Source organism: Ornithorhynchus anatinus, chromosome X1 (genome assembly GCF_004115215.2).
Source record: "Ornithorhynchus anatinus isolate Pmale09 chromosome X1, mOrnAna1.pri.v4, whole genome shotgun sequence".
Taxonomy (NCBI): domain Eukaryota; kingdom Metazoa; phylum Chordata; class Mammalia; order Monotremata; family Ornithorhynchidae; genus Ornithorhynchus; species Ornithorhynchus anatinus.
In genome coordinates this window covers 18,126,515-18,146,777 of record NC_041749.1, presented here as the reverse complement: position 1 = coordinate 18,146,777, position 20,263 = coordinate 18,126,515, and the positions used below count along the sequence as shown (strand labels likewise).

The following is a 20,263-nucleotide window of genomic DNA, read 5'->3' as shown; positions in this document are numbered from 1 at the left end:
AGCCATCGGGAGGGTAATAATAATAATATTGGTGTTTGTTAAGCGCTTACTATGTGCAGAGCACTGTTCTAAGTGCTGGGGTAGATACAGGGTCATCAGGTTGTCCCATGTGAGGCTCACAATCTAAATTGTGATATGCTCTGCGCTCAATAAATACTATTGAATGAATAAATAAATGCCCATTTTACCGAGGAGGTAACTGAGGCACAGAGAAGTTAAGTGACTTGCCCACAGTCACACAGCTGAAAAGTGGCAGAGGTGGGATTCGAACCCCTGACCTCTGATTCCTAAGCCTGTGCTCTTTCCACTGAGCCAGGCTATGACATACCAGAGTTGGCAGACACATTCTCCGCCCAGAATGAAAGATGAAACTAAGACTGCAGCATAAACTCAACTTTCAAAATTGAATTTGGTACTTCCTCCCCAAATCCTCTGCTCTGGAAGTTTGGGGGAGTTATGCCCTTGGAAGAGAAGTTCTGCTCTCCAAAGGGGATTCAAATTAGGATGATTAAAATGATCTTTTCTTCTTACCCTCACTCCAGCTCTCTGTGAGAGGGTCAGCGGCAGGCAAACAAAAGCCCATCTGATTTATATCGCTAGTGCAGAGATTGGGTGGAAAGGAAAATATCACCTGGGCCACTCTCTGAGGGGGTGTTCTTTTCTGCTGACACTGTCTCCTGAGAATCAGTGATGAAAAGGGGCTTCCCTGATTTCTTTCTGAATCCAGTGTTCATTTAACTGGGATGGGAACAACATCAGCAAATGTCTTGTTCGGTTAAGCTCCACAAGTTTAGCTCGATGAGTCCAGAGAGACTGTCAGTTAATTATATACATACAATGCTTCGGATAACACAATTTAGAAAATTATCTGAAGTTCAAAAAAAAAAAAGATGGAAACAAGTTCTAAGCCAACATAGGGAATTGCCATTATATTTTATTGAAGAATACTTTTTTTCAGAAGATGGAGTTGGGCTTTCTTTCCAATCACCAGACAAAGGAAGAGAGGCCAGAGCAGAAACCAGGCAGGATGTGATCTTTATCTTTAGAATCTAGCTTGGGCCTCCTTCAGGTGAGAAGGTGAGCTATATCTCATCTGGGAGCAGTGGGGCAGTTCCCTTTTGAGATGGGGCGCCAATGAGGGGAGAGGAGAAAATCCAGTGTTTTTCGTATCTCCGGACACTGCTCCCGTGTCACTGGGAGTGCGGGAAAGGATGGTCAGGAGGATGGTAGTTGAAATCAGCACTCCCCTCTTATCTCCTACAATCCAGCCCGCACTCTTGGCTCCTCTAGTGCCAAACTACTCACTGTACCTCTATCTCATCTATCATGCCACCATCCACTTGCCCATGTAAGCTCACTGTGGGCAGGGAATGTATCTGTTTATTGTTACACTGTACTCTCCCAGGCACTTAGAACAATGCTCTGCACATGGCAAACGCTCAATAAATATGATTGACTGGAGCCCCCTCCCACTTTATTTCAACGGACCACCACTCTCCCCATCTTCCTGAATACAATCTCCCAACTCCTACTAAAAATCACATCTCCTCCAAGAAGCTCTCCCGACTGAATCCTCATTTCTTTTACTTACCCTCTGGAAAGGAGGGTTAAACACCCAGCCCAAGCCCCTCTGCTCTTGATTCTATTTATTGCTATTGTTCTTGTCTGTCCGTCTCCCCCGATTAGACTGTAAGCCCGTCAGAGGGCAGGGACTGTCTCTATCTGTTACCGATTTGTCCATTCCAAGTGCTTAGTACAGTGCTCTGCACATAGTAAGCGCTCAATAAATACTATTGAATGAACACTTGTGTAAATACTGTCCTTATATTTTCCCATTTCCCCTATCTATAATTTCTTTTAATGTCTGTCTCCCGCTCTAGACTGTAAGGTCCTTGTGGGTAGGGATCATGTCGACCAACTCTGTTGTATTGTACTCTCTCAAGTGCTTAGTACAATGCTCAGCACACAGTATGTGCTCAATAAATGCCATTGATTGGTTGGGAGGGACTGTTCTGAAGAACTAAGGATCTGCCCTTTTGCTTAGGGATGTGGGATTGAAAATCCTGCTTCCATACTCTTTCATTTTCTACCTGGTTCCACAGGAAGCTCAACACACCTCTCTCCCTCTCCCTCTCTTTTCTTCTCTCTCTCTCTATGTATGTATATATATATATTTATGTATTTCTCTCTCCCTCTCTTTCTCTTTCACCTAATCTTCCTCTTGGGGCAGCCAATCAGCAGCAAGGGAGAGAGAGCACTGCAGCTGAAGCTGACCCTCTCCTTCCTCTGCCGATAGCCGGCCCCACTTCTCGAGCAGGGCTGCTCCTCTTTCCTGGAGCTGCCCCCCCCCAAATTTCTGCTGTGGGGATATTACATATAAGGTGGTCCCCAGGAACCCCAGAAACCTTGGAGAAAAGGCCCAGGTTACAGCCGCAGTAGCCACAGCCCTTCTGTTCTGGAGCTGGGCTACCATAAGAAGCTGGAGAGAGATAGTCTCTGCTCATCCCTCTTCGCTGCTGCCGGCCAAGTGAACAAAGTTCTTACAGTGCAGTACTCTGCACATAGTAAGCACAAAATAAGTGTGACTGACTGATCTAACTGACCTCAGTGGACATAACAGTGGGCTTCAGGTTGGATAAAACTGCTCTAAAAGGATTTTGAAACCAGAAACAGAAAGTGGAAAATCTCACTTTAAACCCATTAAGATAAATCCGAACAACTCTTTACCTTCAAGGTCCTGGCACACTGTCAATCCGCCCACACTGAAAAATGCTTCTCTCATCAAAACAACCCTGGTCAGAGACTGAATGACAGCAGAATATCCAAACAGCTTCTAAATGTTCCCAGACTCTAAACTGTAAGCTCACTGTGGGCAGGGAACGTGTTTATCAACTCTGTGGTTTTGTACTCCCCCAAGTTCTTCCCACAGTAAGTGCTCAGTAACTACGATCGATTGATCGATTAAATGGGGAGTGGAAATGTAGAAATTTCAAAGAGGAAGTTAGTTAACTTTTTAGCTATGATATTTATTAAACACTTTTTTTGTGTGACGCACGCTGTATTTATCGTTGACATAAATACGAGAGAAACAATCAAGACGTGGGATTCGAGAGGAAGGAAGAAGCATTTTAAAAACTTATGAAAACAAAAATTCAGAACATGAGATATAGAGTGGGCTCGTGGGAGATGTGGTTACCCCCTCTTTCTCTGTGGAGTACCTCTGTACATATATTTAGACTGCCAGGCCTTTGAAGTTGGGGAGAATGGTGGTCTGTGGTTTATGAAGGGAGAGGGAGTTGGGTTTTTCTAGTTCTAAATAAAAATTTCCAGTCTTGGTAATGAGTTGGACTGAGGATGTGTGGGAGTCCAGGTCAAAAGGCCCCGGTGACCAACATTCCTGTTGCTCCCATGCCCCTGCTGGCAACCATAGCGAAGGTGGGAGGAGTTGGTAAAAGCAGCGACGGCAGTCGGCATTCAACGAGCAGGCACCTTACCATAAGATAGCCACAATACGAGATCATAAAATCCAACCACAAGTCAGGATGTTTCCCTGCTCTAGATTTTTCCTGAACTCGAGCTCTCCAGTTTTAATGGCTTAAAGAGGATCACTCTGCATTTAGCATGGTTCCCTCTCCCCTCCTCTACTATTCCCTTCTCCATGTAGCTTTTAAGACTGTGAGCCCCATGTGAGACAGGGACTGTGTCCAACCCTAGTGTCTTATATCCACCCCAGAGCTTAGATCTGGGTTAATTTACATCTCTCTTTTAAATAAGATCTTCTCCTTTAAAAAAAAAAAAAATCCCCAAACCTCCCCCAAGTAGGCCAGTGTTTTTGGTCCCTGTTATCAAAAAGTAAAATCAGACCTACAAGGTGAATCTTTCTGATACTAAATCTCTCATGTTAATTGTGAAAAACCAATATTTGTCACTCATATTCATCGATTACCTTGCTCACACTGTTTTGAAGAACAAACCTTGAAAACTGTTAATTAATAGAAGATATCTTGTCTTATTAAGGTTCATATCATAAATGACCAAAATCATAAATCCCTCTTCTTGGTAGCCAGCAAATAAGACAAATGACTGCACTCTATTAAACAGATTATCCAGTACCCTAGGGAGGAACCTCTAATAACCCCATCTAAACCAAGCATCAGACAACTAGACTGATGGAAAAAACAACTCTCACTCTGGATCCTTTTTATTCTGTTCCACAAGATAGTCTGGGAAGCAAAGTTCAAGAGAGGTAACTGTAGCCACCATATACATAGGTGATATCTTTCCCGTCCTCAGTGTTGAAATTTGCCTTTTTTTCCCTACAGTGGCACAACAGAAAAGCCACTCTAGATTAAAAGAATTATTACGTAAAGTCTAATTAGCTTCTTGGCATGGGAATTGTATTAGTTTTAATCTACTTGGATAATAAGTAGAGCTGAATTACCTATACATATTTTCAGTGGCTGAGGTAAGTTTAAAAGACAACGATGCTGTATTTCTAGTAATTAATAAAGGGTCATCTTTCAGGATAGCTTTGAATTCAACTGAAGTATCATACTCTACTGATGTATCACAATTTTCCAAATATTTCAGGTTCAGTAAACTCAACCATCTTTTCATGTATTCTCTTCTAGTCTTTGTTTATTTATTTGCTCTTTGATTCACTTATTCATTCATTCAGTTGTTTGTTTATTTTTCTTTGGTGAGGATGATGACCCTTCTTTTTTCATAAATTCTTCTTCCTAAATAGAAAAACATTTCCCAACAGGGAAAAGCAAGCCAAGGATCTCTAGGTGGATGGAAACTTTGGCTTAAAAGATATAGATATTGTATATACATATATAGATATATATTTAATTGCATGTTAAGCACTTATTACGTCCCAGACACTGTTCTAAGCACTGGGGTAGGTACAAGTTAAGTAGTTTGGGCACAGGCCCTGTTCTACATAGGACTCACAGTCTTAATCCCCATTTTACAGATGAGATGACTGAGGTACAGAGAAGATATGTGATTTGCCCAAGGTCACACAGCAGACACGTGGTAGAGCTGGGATGAGAATCCAGGTTCTTCTGACTCCCAGGCTTGTGCTCAATCCCCTAGGCCACACTGATTCTCATTCAAGGCCATAGGGGAAAAAAGGCTGAAAATCAGCACGATGAAGAAAATGAAATCTAGAAGCCTCTAGACTGTAAGATCCTTGTGGGTAGGGTTTGTATCTACCAACTCTATTGTATTGTCCTCTCCCAAGCACTTAGTACAGTGCTCTACACATAGTGATTGCTTGATTGATTAAATGCTAAGGAAACAAATTTTTTCAGGCTTAGGGAATTGATAAGGAAGACCTTGACGGAAAGCAAAGATTCCTTCCTTTCCGTCTCTCCAGCAAGGAAAAAAAAAGCCTTTTTCCAGCGGAACGGTCTGCACACACAGGAACAAACCATGCTTCTGTGACCCTGTAGTAAATTTTCCTTCTCTTTATGGCGAAGCTTTTGGATCTGTCTGTAGTGTTGGTGTTATCCTGTTACCTAGCAGATTATCCCTGCCCTCTCCCCACCCTATCTCCACCTCCGTTCGTCCACCTCTCCTGTGGCTCTTTGAAACCTCCCAACAGATTTCCTGCCCTCTCTCATCACACCCTGAATTTACCTTCCTCCCTGGCAGCCCCTCCCCAGACCACCTGTGACCCGACTGCCCTTGTGACTCTATTTTTTCAACCTCATCTTACCGTCATCACTTCCTGTTCCTTTCCTGGTTTCCATTCCTCACCTCTGAGACTTTCAGAGCCTCGGTGACTGGTCTGGAATGGACAGGGAAGTAGCTGGGGAGGGCACCTCCACTTCTCTCTCTTATTCTGGTCCAGTCCCTTAGTGGTTCTGGGAAATGGGAGCTACCAGCCAGGGCAGAGTGTGGGGCTGGTCCAGAATGGGAGAGGGTCGTGGAGTTGGAAGGAAATGTGGGCATCTGGGGGAGTAGGTTCATGGATGCAGTAAGGAAGGGGCAGGAAAGTCTGGGGGAGGTTTCAAAGATCCACAGGGAGGGTGGAGAGAATAGAGTTGGGAAGGGGTGGGGCTTACTTACATGGTCCCAGTTGGGGCATGCTCTATATGATAACTTGGGATACCATGCCCAAAAACCTGCTGCATCACAAAGTGTAATTCTCCATGTCCTGTTGGAACCCAAACCATATCGCTGCAGAAGAAAGAAAAGAGGGACTGAAGGACAAATGGGAAAGGTATTAAAAAGAGATTTTGTCATTCAAGACCAGACTAAAAATAGTGCTGTCAACCAGTGGCATTTATTCTTTTTGGGCAGGGATCGTATCTGCCAACTCTGTCTCATTATACTCTCTCAAGCACATTATGCTCTCTCAAGCACTTAGTACAGTACTCTGCACACAGTAAGCTTAATAATCAGGTTAAGCACTTACTATGTGCCAAGCACTGTTCTATGCAGTGGGGTAGATACAAGGTAATCAAGTTGGACACAGTCCCTGTCCCACATGGGGCTCACAATCTCAATTCCCATTTTACAAATGAGGTAACTGAGGTACAGAGAAGTGAAGTGACTTTCCCAAGGTCCCACAGTAGACAGGTGGCGGAACCGGTATTAGAACCCAGGTCCTTCTGACTCCCAGGCCTGTGCTCTATCCACTAGGCCATACGGCTTCTCAAGTCCTTTATCTGGTTCTGCAAGGGACACCCTGGTTTTCAGCCGGCTTGTCTCCTCTCTGGCACCAGTAGGGAACCGAGGGATTTTAAAGTCCAACAAACTTACTCAGAGAACCAAGATTCTCTCCTCCACAGCTCCAACCACCGCATTCTGCAGCTTGGAAAACTGCATCCGGGTTCACCGGGTTTCAGGAAGGGAACACTGGCTCTGGAGGAACTGGGGGTCAGTGACAATTCTGGCCAAGTTGGGCAGACTTCTGCAAAACAGTGGCAGTATGGTGTCATCACATCTCACTGCAGGCTGGCGTAGCTTGTGTGATGTCATGTGCATCTCAGAGACCATTTTTTATCAAGTTGGATGTGTCCCTGGTCACCCTGCTCCTGACCATCTTCCTTCCTCAGCCCGGCACAATGAGAGCCCAGGAGCCCCTCCTCTTTGGGCAGTGAGAAGATTGGCCCAATTTGGGCCAAATTGGTTTGCCTGGGCAGGGAGTGGAAGAACCAGGAATCTTCCTTTGGATATCCTCTTCCTAGCCCACGCTCTGGGCTCCTGGCTCAGGGATGGGGGTCCTTTCTCTATCCTCGCTTCCTCCAAATATATTCCCCAGAAAGTGGTGAAATACAACTTCCACTTAATAATAATAATAACTGCGGTATTTGTTAAGCACTTACTACGTGCCAGACACTGTATTAAGCGCTGGGTTGGATACAAGCCAATCGGGTTGGACATGGTTCCCATCCCATGAGGGGCTCACAGTCTCAATCCCCATTTGACAGATGAGATAACTGAGGCCCAGAGAAGTGATATGACTTGCCTAAGGTCACACAGCAGACAAGTGGCAGGGTCAGGATTAGAACGCGAGTCCTTCTGACTCTCAGACCCGTTTTCTATCCACTTGGTGGCCTGCTGCCCCACCACTCTGCCTTCCCCTGCTTCCATAAGCTTCCTGCACCCTACGGTGACTTTTCCCACCACAGATGGGAGCGTCAGAGAGAAAGATACACAGATGTACACCTTTCCTTGTTTTTCAAAGATGATACTGCTGACAGTTGAGACCCTATCTGTGCTTAGAATTGCTCTGAAAAAGGTAATGCCCCACAATCACTTCTACGTAATTTACTGTGCTAATAATTGCGGGCACTGATTTTGTTGCATACAGAACCTGTCTGTGTTTTTCAATGTCAGTCATTTATTGAGAGCTCACTGTGGGCAGAGCACTCTGCTAAGCTCTTGGGAGAGTATAATACCACCGAGTTGGTAGACACATTCCCTGCTGAGAACAATTTTACAGTCTAGAGGGGGAGACAGATGTTAGTATAAATCAATAATTTGTAATATTTCAGCCTGCCTCTTGCTATCGCAATTTTTGCCAAGCTTTTGCTCAAGGAGGGCAATCTCTTTCTTGATTCCTACCCACCTGGCTGGTCTTCCTGCTACAGTGATCTCTCAAAAGTCTATTAAAACAGTGCTTGGCACATAGTAAGCACTTAACAAATGCCATTATTATTATTATTATTATTATTATTCTATCACATTGTTTGAGATGATGATTCACTAAGCCTTTTTATAAGTGCTTACTATGTGTCAGGGACTGGGGGAGATGCAAGCTAATCAGGAGGGACACAGTTCCCGAGCCACACGGGGTCATAGTCTGGATCCCCATTTTACAGGTGAGGTAACTGAGGCACCGAAAAGTGAACAGACTTGCCCAAGGTTGCACGGCAGACAAGTGGTGGAGCCGGGATTAGAACCCAGATCCTACGGTTTCCAGGTCATGCTCCTTCCACTGGGCCACACGACTCTTCTAGAGTTGCCCCACATCAGCTGCAACACAATACTCAGTTTGTACCTTGAGAATATTTGATCTTAAAATAGGTTCATTCATTCCATCGTAGTTATCGAGCACTTACTGTGTGCAGAGCAAAGTATTAAGAGCTTGGAAAGTACAATTCATTCAATAGTATTTATTGAGCGCTTACTATGTGCAGAGCACTGTACTAAGCGCTTGGAATGGACAAATCGGTAACAGATAGAGACAGTCCCTGCCCTTTGACCGGTTTACAGTCTAATTGGGGGAGACGGACGGACAAGAACAGTGGCAATAAATAGAATCGAGGGGAAGAACATCTCATTAAAACAATAGCAAATAAATAGAATCAAGGTGATATACATCTCATTAACAAAATAAATAAGGTAATGAAGATATATACGGTTGAGTGGATGAGTACAGTGCTGAGGGGATGAGATGGGAGAGGGGGAGGAGCAGAGGGAAAGGGGGGAGAAGAGGGTTAGCTGCGGAGAGGTAGAGAAGCAGCGTGGCTCAGTGGAAAGAGCACGGGCTTTGGAGTCAGAGGTCATGGGTTTGAATCCCGACTCGGCCGCTGGTCAGCTGTGTGACGTTGGGAAAGTCACTTAACTTCTCGGTGCCTCAGTGACCTCATCTGTAAAATGGGGATTAAGACTGTGAGCCCCACTGGGACAACCTGATTCCCCTGTGTCTACCCCAGCGCTTAGAACAGTGCTCGGCACATAGTAAGCGCTTAACAAATACCAACATTATTAAGGGGGGGGTAGAGGGAGCAGAGAGAAAAGGGGAGCTCAGTCTGGGAAGGCCTCTTGGAGGAGGTGAGCTTTAAATAGGGTTTTGAAGAGGGAAAGAGAATTAGTTTGGCAGAGGTGAGGAGGGAGGGCGTTCCAGAGGAGGGAGGGCATTCCAGCAACAATTCGGCAACAGAGACAATCCCTACCCAACAGCGGGCTCCCATGTGAGTCTGAATTTGGACAGAAAGAACCCATGGAATATGAAGACCACCTGTATCCTTAACTCAGCTTCTAAAAATGCCACCTCTTTAAGATGCAGATACTCAGATTTCATAAGGATAAGCTTATGAATTCCAAAACTTGTAGACAATACCATTCAACTCAGGCAAGCCTTCACTTCCAGTGACATGTGTCTGGGGAAAATAACCACATCAGCACAAGAGAAAACCATAGGTTTGAATAACTGCAGAATAACCCCAAATCAATGGCCTGAATAAATGGTCTGACTTTTCTCCTGTTATAGGGTTTACAAAGCACAAATTGTAAATCAGGGACCATGGCCTTCTCATCTCACCGCGACTGGATGATTTCCAGCCCTTCAGCACTTCCTGGATTTAAATCTCAAGTTCTCTTCGGTACTCCTGACTAAGCTCTCCTTTCCTCTTCTCCCACTCCCTTCTGAGTCACCTTGCCTGGCTCCCTTTATTCATTCCCTCTCCCAACCCCACAGGACTTACATCCACATCTGTGCTCTATCTACTAGGCCATATGTTTGGTCGTTTACATGTGACTTGGGAATCATAAGACCTGAGTTCTAATCACCGCTTTGCCACTTGCCTGCTACGTGACCTAGAGAAAATCACTTCTCTTTGCCTCAGTTGCTTCGTTTGTTAAATGGGGATTCAATATATATTCTCCCTCTTTCTTAGCCTATGAGCCCCTGGTGGAACAGGGTTTGTGCTTGACCTGATTATCTTGTATCCAGTGCAGTGCTTTGTATGTAGTAAGCACTTAACTAATGTCTATTATTAAGACCTGGCCAACTTCACAATGCAGGATTGATTATTATGGTATTTATTAAGCGCTTACTATATGCCAAGCACTGTTCTAAGTGCTGGAATGTACCTCACCGCGATTCTATTTATTGCTATTGTTTTAATGAGATGTACATCCCCTTGATTCTATTTATTGCTATTGTTTTTGTCTGTCTCTCCCGATTAGACTGTAAGCCCATCAACGGGCAGGGACTGTCTCTATCTGTTGCCGATTTGTACATTCCAAGCGCTTAGTACAGTGCTCTGCATATAGTAAGCGCTCAATAAATACTATTGAATGAATGAATGAATGAATGAAATGGAGAGTGAATGAAACAAGAGTGGAAATATTTTTAATATGAGAATTCCCATGTTTTGGGGCTGGGAGTGAGGAAGAGGACAAGGAAAAGAGGCATCGAGATGTTCCTCCTGAATGTTAGGTTTGAATTATTTCATTCTGTACTCTAATTCTCTAGATTGTAAGCTCTTTATAGTAGTAATAGTAATAATAATAATAATAACTGGTGTTTGTTAAGTGCTTCACTAAATGTCAGGTCTTGGAGTAGATGGAATACAGTTAGGTCAGACACAATCCCTGTCCCACATGGAGCTCACAGACTAAGAGGGATAAAGAACAGATATTTAATTTCCATTTTAGAGATGGGGGCACAGAGATGTTAGGTGACTTGCCCAAGGTCACACAGCAACCAAGTGACAAAGTGAGGATTAGATCACAGGTCTTCTGATTCCCAGTCCTGAGCTCTTATACGGTTTGCCTGCACGGCACAGGGAACAAAGTAAGCCCTTAGTAAATTTTAATCATTATTAGAAAACACTAGTACCATTTTTTTTGGTTTCAGGCAGATAAAAATATCAGATCAATTTGGAATCATTTACTCTCTCCACACTACTTCCCACTTCTGGTTTAATCTTAGGCTAGAGTGCTTGCATTTAAAATACCAATGTTAACCTAACAATGTCCCATTAGTGAGTTCTACTTATAGAAAATAAATGGAGATGTTTAAATTGCCCAATTGCAGCTGCACATGCTCTGCAAGCAGGTATCTAAGCAACTACAGTCATCCTGTCCCTAGATAGGAGGAAGAGAAAAATAAAGCCTCTTTCATTAATGGGTTCCGAAAGGATTCAAATGAGACTTTCAAATTGAGTAATGACAAACAGAAAATAGATACATTGGGAAATGTTTTCATCTTTAAAGTGGAAAACTGAGAAATCTAAATTCCCGACCTAGGCTACGTCGGATTAAACGATAGCGATAGGCGTGACTTTTTGTCTAGCATATTCATGAGACTGAGTCTGGCTGCTTTTTTTACTTTTTCCTTATGGCTTGATTCAAATTAAGAAGCCCAATTCCAATTTTGCTCACTAAAGAAAGTAATGATGAACCCTCAAGAAATCAAGACGAGGACTCAGAATTATTTCAGGAGTACTGCACAACGAAAGCTGATTTATCCACAAATTCATTTTCGATCTCCTAGCCTGTTCACAATGCATTAAAAGATAAAAGAAAAGATGTCAGGACAGGTTCTTTTGGAAGGCGTGGACAAGTCAATGGGGTACTTGGGCTTCTCAGCCAGTGTGACTTTCCTGCTGACTTTGTTTGGAAAACATAGCAAACTGATAGTTAGCAGCAGTAATGGACTTGATTGAATGTCTACTGAGCACAGTGCATGGTACTAAGCGTTTGGAAGAATACAACCGAACCTTAAAACATGTTCCCTCTAGACTGTAAGCTCACTGTAGGTAGGGAACATGTCTACAGCTCTGCTGTCTTATATTCCCCCAAGCGCTTAGAAAGGTGCTGTGCCAATAATTGATCCATTGATTTCCTGCCCTCAATCAGGACCTAAGTGACAGATGGTTTTCTCTTTGTAATAATAATAATAATGGTAATAACAATAAATTATGGTATTTCATATTCAGTTATATTGATTGAGCACTTACTGTATGCAAAGCACTGCAGTAAGCACTTAGGAGATGACAGTACCATAGTGTTGGTTGACGCATTCCCCACCCACAAGCAATATACAAGAGATAAGTACATAAGAACCCCTCTCAGGGTCGCACCTGGAGAGTTTTCAGTCCTCTCCCAGTCTTTGCTACGGGAGGGAGAGTCAAGCAGAGGCCTGTCCATTCCCTTCCTAGCTTGGCCAGTGGCTAGTGAGTGGAAAGCAATCTGTTACCAGTCAAAACTGAACTATGCTGGGCAGCAGCGGCGGCATGGGAGAGAGTCGAGGGCGGAGACTCGAATTTACTGCGCGGAAGGCAGCAACGATAAACCATCTCCGGATTTTTACCAAGAAAACTTTATGGATCCACTACTGGAACGATTGCAGATGGAGAGCGGGGCCTTCTGGGAGAGATGCATCCCTGGTGTCTCTATGGGTTGGAAACGACTCGACGGCATAAGAAGAGACAAGCACCTAAGAATACTGATGTACCTATGGAACAATGTGGCCTCATGGAAAGAGAACAGGCTTAGGATTCAGAAGACCTTGACTAGCGCTAGCTTTGGGATATGGCTTGAATATTAAGTGTTTGCCTTAAGTGTAATGTGGCCTGGGAGACAGAAGGACCTGGGTTCTAATCCTGGCTCCGCCACTAGACTGCTATGTGACCTTGGGCAAGTTGCTTCACTTCCCTCTGCTTCAGTTTCCTCATCTGTAAACCAGAGATTAAATACCTGTTCTCCCTTTGACTTAGACTTTGAGTCCCATGTGCGATAGGGACTGTCCGACTTGATTATCTTGCATCTTCTCCAGCACTTAGGACAATGTCTGGCACATGCTATTATTATTGGCACAGTTATTATTATTGTGGACCAGAAAGGTGCAAGCTTAATCAAGGAGGGGAGGAAGCTGGCTCATTTTAGAAGATCCCTGATGAAAAGATAGGCCGTGACTTGGTGGAGCGAGAGAGGGAATTTTAGCTCAATACTTTGCCTTCCTATTTAGTGCCTCAAATATGCTGCCCTCTTCACAATCGATAAATACAACTGTTTGATCGATTCCTTTTTTCTGGGCTCAACGGACCCCGTTCTAGCCAACTCTACTGAGAGAGATCGAGAGACAGAGACAGAGAGAGAGCCTGCGAGCCCTCTTATTATCCTGAAACCATCAAACAGGACTGCTCGCATTTAAAAGTTGAAGTAAAGACCATTACAAATTATCCACTCATTCTATTCCTCCCTCTGGCCAGCTGCTCTCCCGCCATCCCATCTTTCCCCGAAAGTATATTTATTCAAAATATTTTCCATCAACTGGACAAGGCTCCACAGGCCGGAGATGAGCCATATGGAGCAGTGCTGCAGAGCGGCAAGCCAACCTGAAGAGACCCGCTAGCCGCTGTGCGGATGACTTGCTGGTTTGCCCTTCAAATGCTTTCCAAATTTAGAGTATCAAGAGAGTTGAATGCCAAAGACAGATCTTGTTCTATTTAGGAAGTAAATGCTCGATCAGCTTTCCTGTTTATTCCCACTCAGCAGTTCCGTTCAAAGCCAAGTTCATGATGCTCGGTAGTGAAAACCCCAGCTTGCAGATCAACGCTCTGTTCTTGCTGAGGGATTCGGCAGCAGCTGGATGGCTTTTGAGACTGATTCTCTTGTTTGAAGGAGCGGATGTCTGGAGATTCAAAATGACGTTTCTGGTTTGGAAATTTGTACCCCTGAATCTCTTGTGCAGGTGTGTGTTAGGATTTGCGGAACAGTCTGCTCTGCTGTGCTGGGTTTGCCCTGTTGTGGAGTAGTGGGAGGAAGTGTGGCCCAGTGGAAAGAGCATAAGAGTGGGAGTCGGGAGACCTGGGTTCTGATCCCACCTCCGCCATTTGCTTGCTGTGTGATTTTGGGCAAGTGATTTAGCTTCTCTTCGCCTCAGTGTCCTCATTTGTAAAATGGGGATAAAATACCTGTCCTACTTCTCTTTTGGACCGGGGGGTGGGGACTGTATCTGATTTGATTATCCACCCCAGTGGATACAATGCTTGGCACATTGTACACCCTTAATACGTGCCACATTCATCCCATGCTTCCATATTCCAACTCTTTCTGACACCGCAACTTCTCCGGCTCTTAACCGGCTCCTTCTGTCTCCGTCTCTCTCTCTCTCTCTCTCTCTGTGTTTGTGTTTCTGTCTCTCTCTCTTTTTCTCTCCAGAATCAGCTCCAAATGGGCCCAGCAAGATCAAACTGCACCAATTGATTTCTTTTTGAGATCAAGGAAGAAGGGATCAGTTGAGCACTTAATGTGTGCAGACAACTACACTAAGCACTTGGGAGAGTAAAATACAATGGAGTTGGTGGACAAGTTGCCTGTCCAAATCGAGTCTAGAAAGAGAGATAGGAATTAATAAGAATAAATAAATTATAGCTACGTACGTAAGTGCTGTGGAGCTGAAGGAGGGACGAGAGTGAAATTCAAGTGAAAGGGCGGTGCAGAAGGGGGTGGGGGAAGAGGAAATGAGGGCCTAGTCAGGGAAGGCCTCCTGGAGGAGGTGTAACTTTAATAAGACTTTGAAGATGGGGAGAGTGATTGCCTGTCAGAATCGAAAATGGAGGGAGTTTTAGGCCAGAGGAGGGACACAGGTGAGGAGTCAGCGACAAGATAGACGAGACTGTGGTACAGTGAGTAGGTTGGCAATAGAGGAGCGAGGTGTGTGGGTTAGGGTTGTAGTAAGAAATCAAGGGGGTAAGGTAGGAGTCGATGAATGCTTTAAAGCTGATGGTAAGAGGTTTCTGTTTGATGTGAAGGTGGATGGCCCACCACTGGAGGTTCTTGCCTGGGGAGCCATTGACATTACCTGAATGTTTTTTTAGAGAAGCAGCGTGGCTCAGTGGAAAGAGCCCGGGCTTGGGAGTCAGAGGTCATGGGTTCTAATCCTAGCTCCGCACTTGGCAGCTGTGTGACTTTGGGCAAGTCACTTCACTTCTCCGGGCCTCAGTTACCTCATCTTTAAAATGGGGATGAAGACTGGGAGCCCTATGAGGGACAACTTAAATACCTTGTATCCCCCCAGCACTTAGAACAGTGCTTTGCACATAGTATGTGCTTAACAAATACCAACATTATTATTATTGCAGAAGAACGATCCAGGCAGCAGTGTGGCCTGGTGGATAAAGCACGGGTCTGGGAGTCAGAAGGATCTGGGTTCTAATCTCTGCTCTGCCTCTTGTTTGCTGTGTGACCTTGGGCAAATCACTTAACTTCTCTATGCTTCAGTTACCTCATCTGCAAAATGGGGATTAAGACTGTGAGCCCCAAGTAGGACATGGACTGTGTCCAACCTGATTAACTTATATCTACCCCGGCATTTAGAACAGAGCCTGTCCCAAGTAAACCCTTAATAAATACCATTTTTTAAAAATTCCAATAAAAAAAGGAATGTTTTTGAAGCAAATGATAATATAGGTAAAGGTTGTACTTCATTTATTCCCCTATTAATCTAATAATAATAATAATGATATTTGTTAAGCAGTCACTATGTGCTAGGCACTGTACTAAGCGCTGGGGTGGATACAAGGAAGTAGAGTTGGACACAGTCCCTGTCTCATGCGGGGCTCACAGACTCAATCTCCATTTTCCAAATGAGGTAACTGAGGCCAAGAGAAGAGAAGTGACTTGCCCAAGGTCCCACAGCAGACAAGTGGCAGAGTTGGAATTAAACCCTTGACCTTCTGACTTCCAGACCCATTCTGTATCCACTACGCCATTCAATTCTTCTGAAAAATTTTTCTCAATAACTAAACAATTATTTCCAATTATTCTTCTTCTGCTGCTTTCCAAAATCTTGGGATACGATGCCTAAACCTTCCCCAGCCCCTTAAAAGGAAACACAATTGCGAAGACACAGTAAACATCTAGGCTTTTTCTTTTACACTGGTATGACAGAGTGACACACAATCATCTGCTTCTACCCCACCGGCCAGGCTATAGTAGAGACGATATGCAGGGCTTACATTGTTTTAACTGAACCAAAATAATAATGATGATAATAATGATGATGACGGTATTTGTAAAGCTCTTACTATGTACCAGGCACCGTACTAAGTGCTGGGGTGGATACAAGCAAATCGGGTTGGACACAGTCCCTTTGGGATCGAGTCTCGATCCCCATTTTACAGATGAGGTAACTGAGGCCTAGTGAAGTGACACACCACAGACAAGTGGCGGAACTGGAGTTAGAACCTATGACCCTCTGACTCCCAAGCCTGTTTTCTATCCACTACACCATACTGCTTTTCTAGTGGCCTCGGCTGAAGGCGAAATAAAATCAATCAGGGGGATTCTTCTTATCTCTTTCCCTTTTCTCTCTCCCTCTCTGAACTGTTTCTCATCCTGACAATGGCGGCCATTCTTTCCAGCCCATACTCTCCGAATGGCTCATGTTTGCACCTCCCAAGTTCACCTTCTAATTCTTTCTCTCACTCCTCTGCCTCCAGTGCCTCCTTCACCCTTTTTCTGAAACCTGGATTCCCCACCTCTCTTGACTGTAAGTTCATTGTGAGCAGGGAACATGTCTACCTGTCTACCTGTCTACATGTCTAACATGCCTGTTATATTGTACTCCTACAAGTCCTCGGTACAATGCTCTGCATGCCGTAAGTTCTCAATTCTTTCATTCATTCATTCATTCGTATTTATTAATAATAATAATAATAATAATAATAATAATAATAATAATGTTGGTATTTGTTAAGCGCTTACTATGTGCAGAGCACTGTTCTAAGCACTGGGGTAGACACAGGGGAATCAGGTTGTTCCACGTGGGGCTCACAGTCTTCATCCCCATTTTACAGATGAGGGAACTGAGGCACAGAGAAGTTAAGTGACTCGCCCACAGTCACACAGCTGACAAGTGGCAGAGCTGGGATTCGAACTCATGACCCCTGACTCCAAAGCCCGTGCTCTTTCCACTGAGCCACGCTGCTTCTCTATTAAGCATTTACCGTGTGCAGAGCACTATATTATGTTCTCCCAAGAGTACAGTACAATACTTAGATTGGGAGCCCCAGGAGGGACAGGAACTGTGTCCAACCTGATAAATTTTTATCTGCCCCATTGCACAGAGCAGTGCGTGACACATAGTAAGTGCTTAACAAATACCATTATACTACAATAAATGGACACATTCATTCATTCAATAGTATTTATTGAGCGCTTACTATGTGCAGATCACTGTACTAAGTGCTTGAAATGTACAGATGTACACATAACCTGTTCACTATGAGCTTGCAGTCCAGAGAAGCGGAGACAGACATCAATATAAACAAATAAATTACAGATATGTACATAAGTGCTGTGATATCACTGATTGATTAATTGAGATCCTGCCACAGTCGAGCCCATGAGACCACAACTCTTCAAACCACTCATAAATCTGCCTCCTTCAGGAAGCTTTCTTCAAATAATTTACAACACTCTAGTTATGCCAACTCAATAGTTCCCCTTAGAACTGATCAGTGGAGTTCTAAGGATTAGAATATCCTAATCTTTTAGGATTGAGATTGGGAGATTATAACACGACATATTATTGTATGTTGTATTATCTATAATACAACAGAGTTGGTTGACATATTTCCTGCCACTGATGTACTTAATTTTATCCTCAGTACTTGTATTATTTAACTTAAATAGTCAATCAGTCCACCAGGCAGTGACATTTATTGAACACTTACGACGTGCAGAGCACTGCACTAAATTCTTGGGAGAGTGTAACACAACAGAGTTGGTAGATGAGTTCAATCAGTGGTATTTATTGAGCACTTACTATTCGCCACAATACAGTAAGCTCATTGTGAGCAGGGAATGTGTCTTGTGCTTCTGTTTTACTTTTTCAAGTGTTTAGTACAGTGTATTGTACCCAGTGGGTACTATCATTACTACCTGGAAAGAGCACAGACTCTGAGAATTAGAGGATCTGGGTTCTAATCCTAGCTCTACCACTTGCCTGATGTGTGACCTCGGACAACTCACTTAACTTTTCTGTCCCACATTTTCTTCATCCGTAAAATGGGGTTTCAATACTTGTTCTTCCTCCTACTTAGACCGTGAGCCCCATGTGGGTCGGGGACTGCGTCCGACCTGAAAATAGTTTATATAACCCGGAGCTTAGCACGGTGCTTGGCATCGAGTAAGTGATTAACAAATACCACAGTTATTATTACTACTATTCCTCTTCCTCCTCCACCTAAATGCTTAAAATCAATTTAAGATATGGAATTGTCCTCTGATCTGACCTCCTTAAAGAGTAAGAACTTCCAGTGACTTATCGCAATCAATCAGTGGTATTTACTGGGCACTTAGTATGTGCAGAGCACTGTATTAACGTGGCTCAGTGGAAAGAGCACGGGCTTTGGAGTCAGAGGTCACGGGTTCAAATCCCGGCTCGGCCATTTGTCAGCCGTGTGACTTTGGGCAAGTCACTTAACTTCTCGGTGCCTCAGTTACCTCATCTGTAAAATGGGGATTAAGACTGTGAGCCCCACGTGGGACAACCTGATTCCCCTGTGTCCACCCCAGCGCTTAGAACAGTGCTCGGCACATAGTAAGCGCTTAACAAATACCAACATTATTATTATTATTAAGACCTTGGGGGAGTACAGTACTGCAGAGATTGGCAGTCCTGTTCCCGGCCCACAAAGGGATTAATAATAATAATAATAATGTTGGTATTTATTAAGTGCTTACTATGTGCAGAGCAGTGTTCTAAGCGCTGGGGTAGATACAGGGAAGCAGCGTGGCTCAGTGGATAGAGCTTGGGCTTCGGAGTCAAGGGTCATGGGTTCGACTCCCGGATCTGCCACCTGTCAACTGTGTGACTGTGGGCAAGTCACTTCACTTCTCTGTGCCTCAGTTACCTCATCTGTAAAATGGGGATTAACTGTGAGCCTCACGTGGGACGACCTGATGACCCTGTATCTACCCCAGCGCTTAGAATGGTGCTCTGCACATAGTAAGTGCTTAACAAATATACATATATACATCTGTAATCAGGTTGTCTCACATGAGGCTCACAGTTAATCCTCATTTTCCAGATGAGGTAACTGAGGCACAGAGAAGTGAAGTGACTTGCCCACGGTCACACAGCTGCCAAGTTACAGAGCCGGGATTCAAACCCATGACCTCTAACTCCCAAGCCCAGCCTCTTTCCACCGAGCCACGCTTCTTCACGGATTCCGGCCTAGAGGCAAGTTCTGGAACACCAGAGATAGGACTCCACAAGGCGGATTCGTTGTCCTAATTGTTAATAACAGCACTGTGCCCCGGAGCTCTTAAAAGAAAGAGCTTTTAAATTCCAATCCACCAAATCCAGCCCTTCTCTGGCTCCCAAGAAGGTGATTCCTTTAACCAGTAGGGATTCCGTGACATGGTGACTCAGTTGAAGAAACTGGGGAACCCTGCCTCAGATGCCGCCAACCACAAGTCTCACGGGGTCATCATAAAAGCTAATCTCATTTAATATCAGGGAAAAAAGCAAGATATAAGGAGCTTGCTGCCAAACCACGTTTTTCCTACTTGCCTTAAAGTGGCCATTTAACATTATTGAACACTCCCCCCTGGTGGACAGACTGTCAAACTACAACTGAGAGAAAACGGGCACCTAAACTTGGAGCTCGGTTCATTCATTCATTTATTGGTAATAATAATAATAATAATAATGTTGGTATTGGTTAATAATGTTGCTGTTTGTTCGGTGCTTACTATGTGCAGAGCCCTGTTCTAAGGGCTGGGGGAGATACAGGGACATCAGGTTGTCCCACGTGGGGCTCCCAGTCTTCATCCCCATTTTACAGATAAGGGAACTGAGGCACAGAGAAGTGAAGTGACTTGCCCACAGTCACACAGCTGACAGGTGGCATAGCAGGGATTCGAACCCATGACCTCTGACTCTCAAGTCCGGGCTCTTTCCACTGAGCCAATCACTGTTCTAAGCACTGGGGAAGATACTGGGTCATCCGGTTGGCCCACGTGAGGCTCACAGTCTTCTAAGTCACTTAACTTCTCT

At 44.3% G+C, this 20,263-nt stretch overlaps 1 protein-coding gene across 2 annotated transcripts in view; it reads right to left on the bottom strand.

Annotated features, from left to right (window-relative positions):
• Positions 1-20,263, bottom strand: part of PPP2R2B (protein phosphatase 2 regulatory subunit Bbeta) — a 190,194-nt gene that overhangs the window by 144,988 nt on the left and 24,943 nt on the right. Inside the window, exon 1 of one of the 2 annotated variants that reach the window (XM_029051310.2) lies at positions 6,079-6,173. The exons of the other annotated variant lie outside the window; for it this stretch is intronic. Within the exon in view, the coding sequence (XP_028907143.1) occupies positions 6,079-6,097 (19 nt within the window). The 5' untranslated portion in view covers positions 6,098-6,173. Of the gene's footprint in view, positions 1-6,078; positions 6,174-20,263 lie in introns of those variants that run through there. 2 annotated transcript variants of the gene reach the window in all.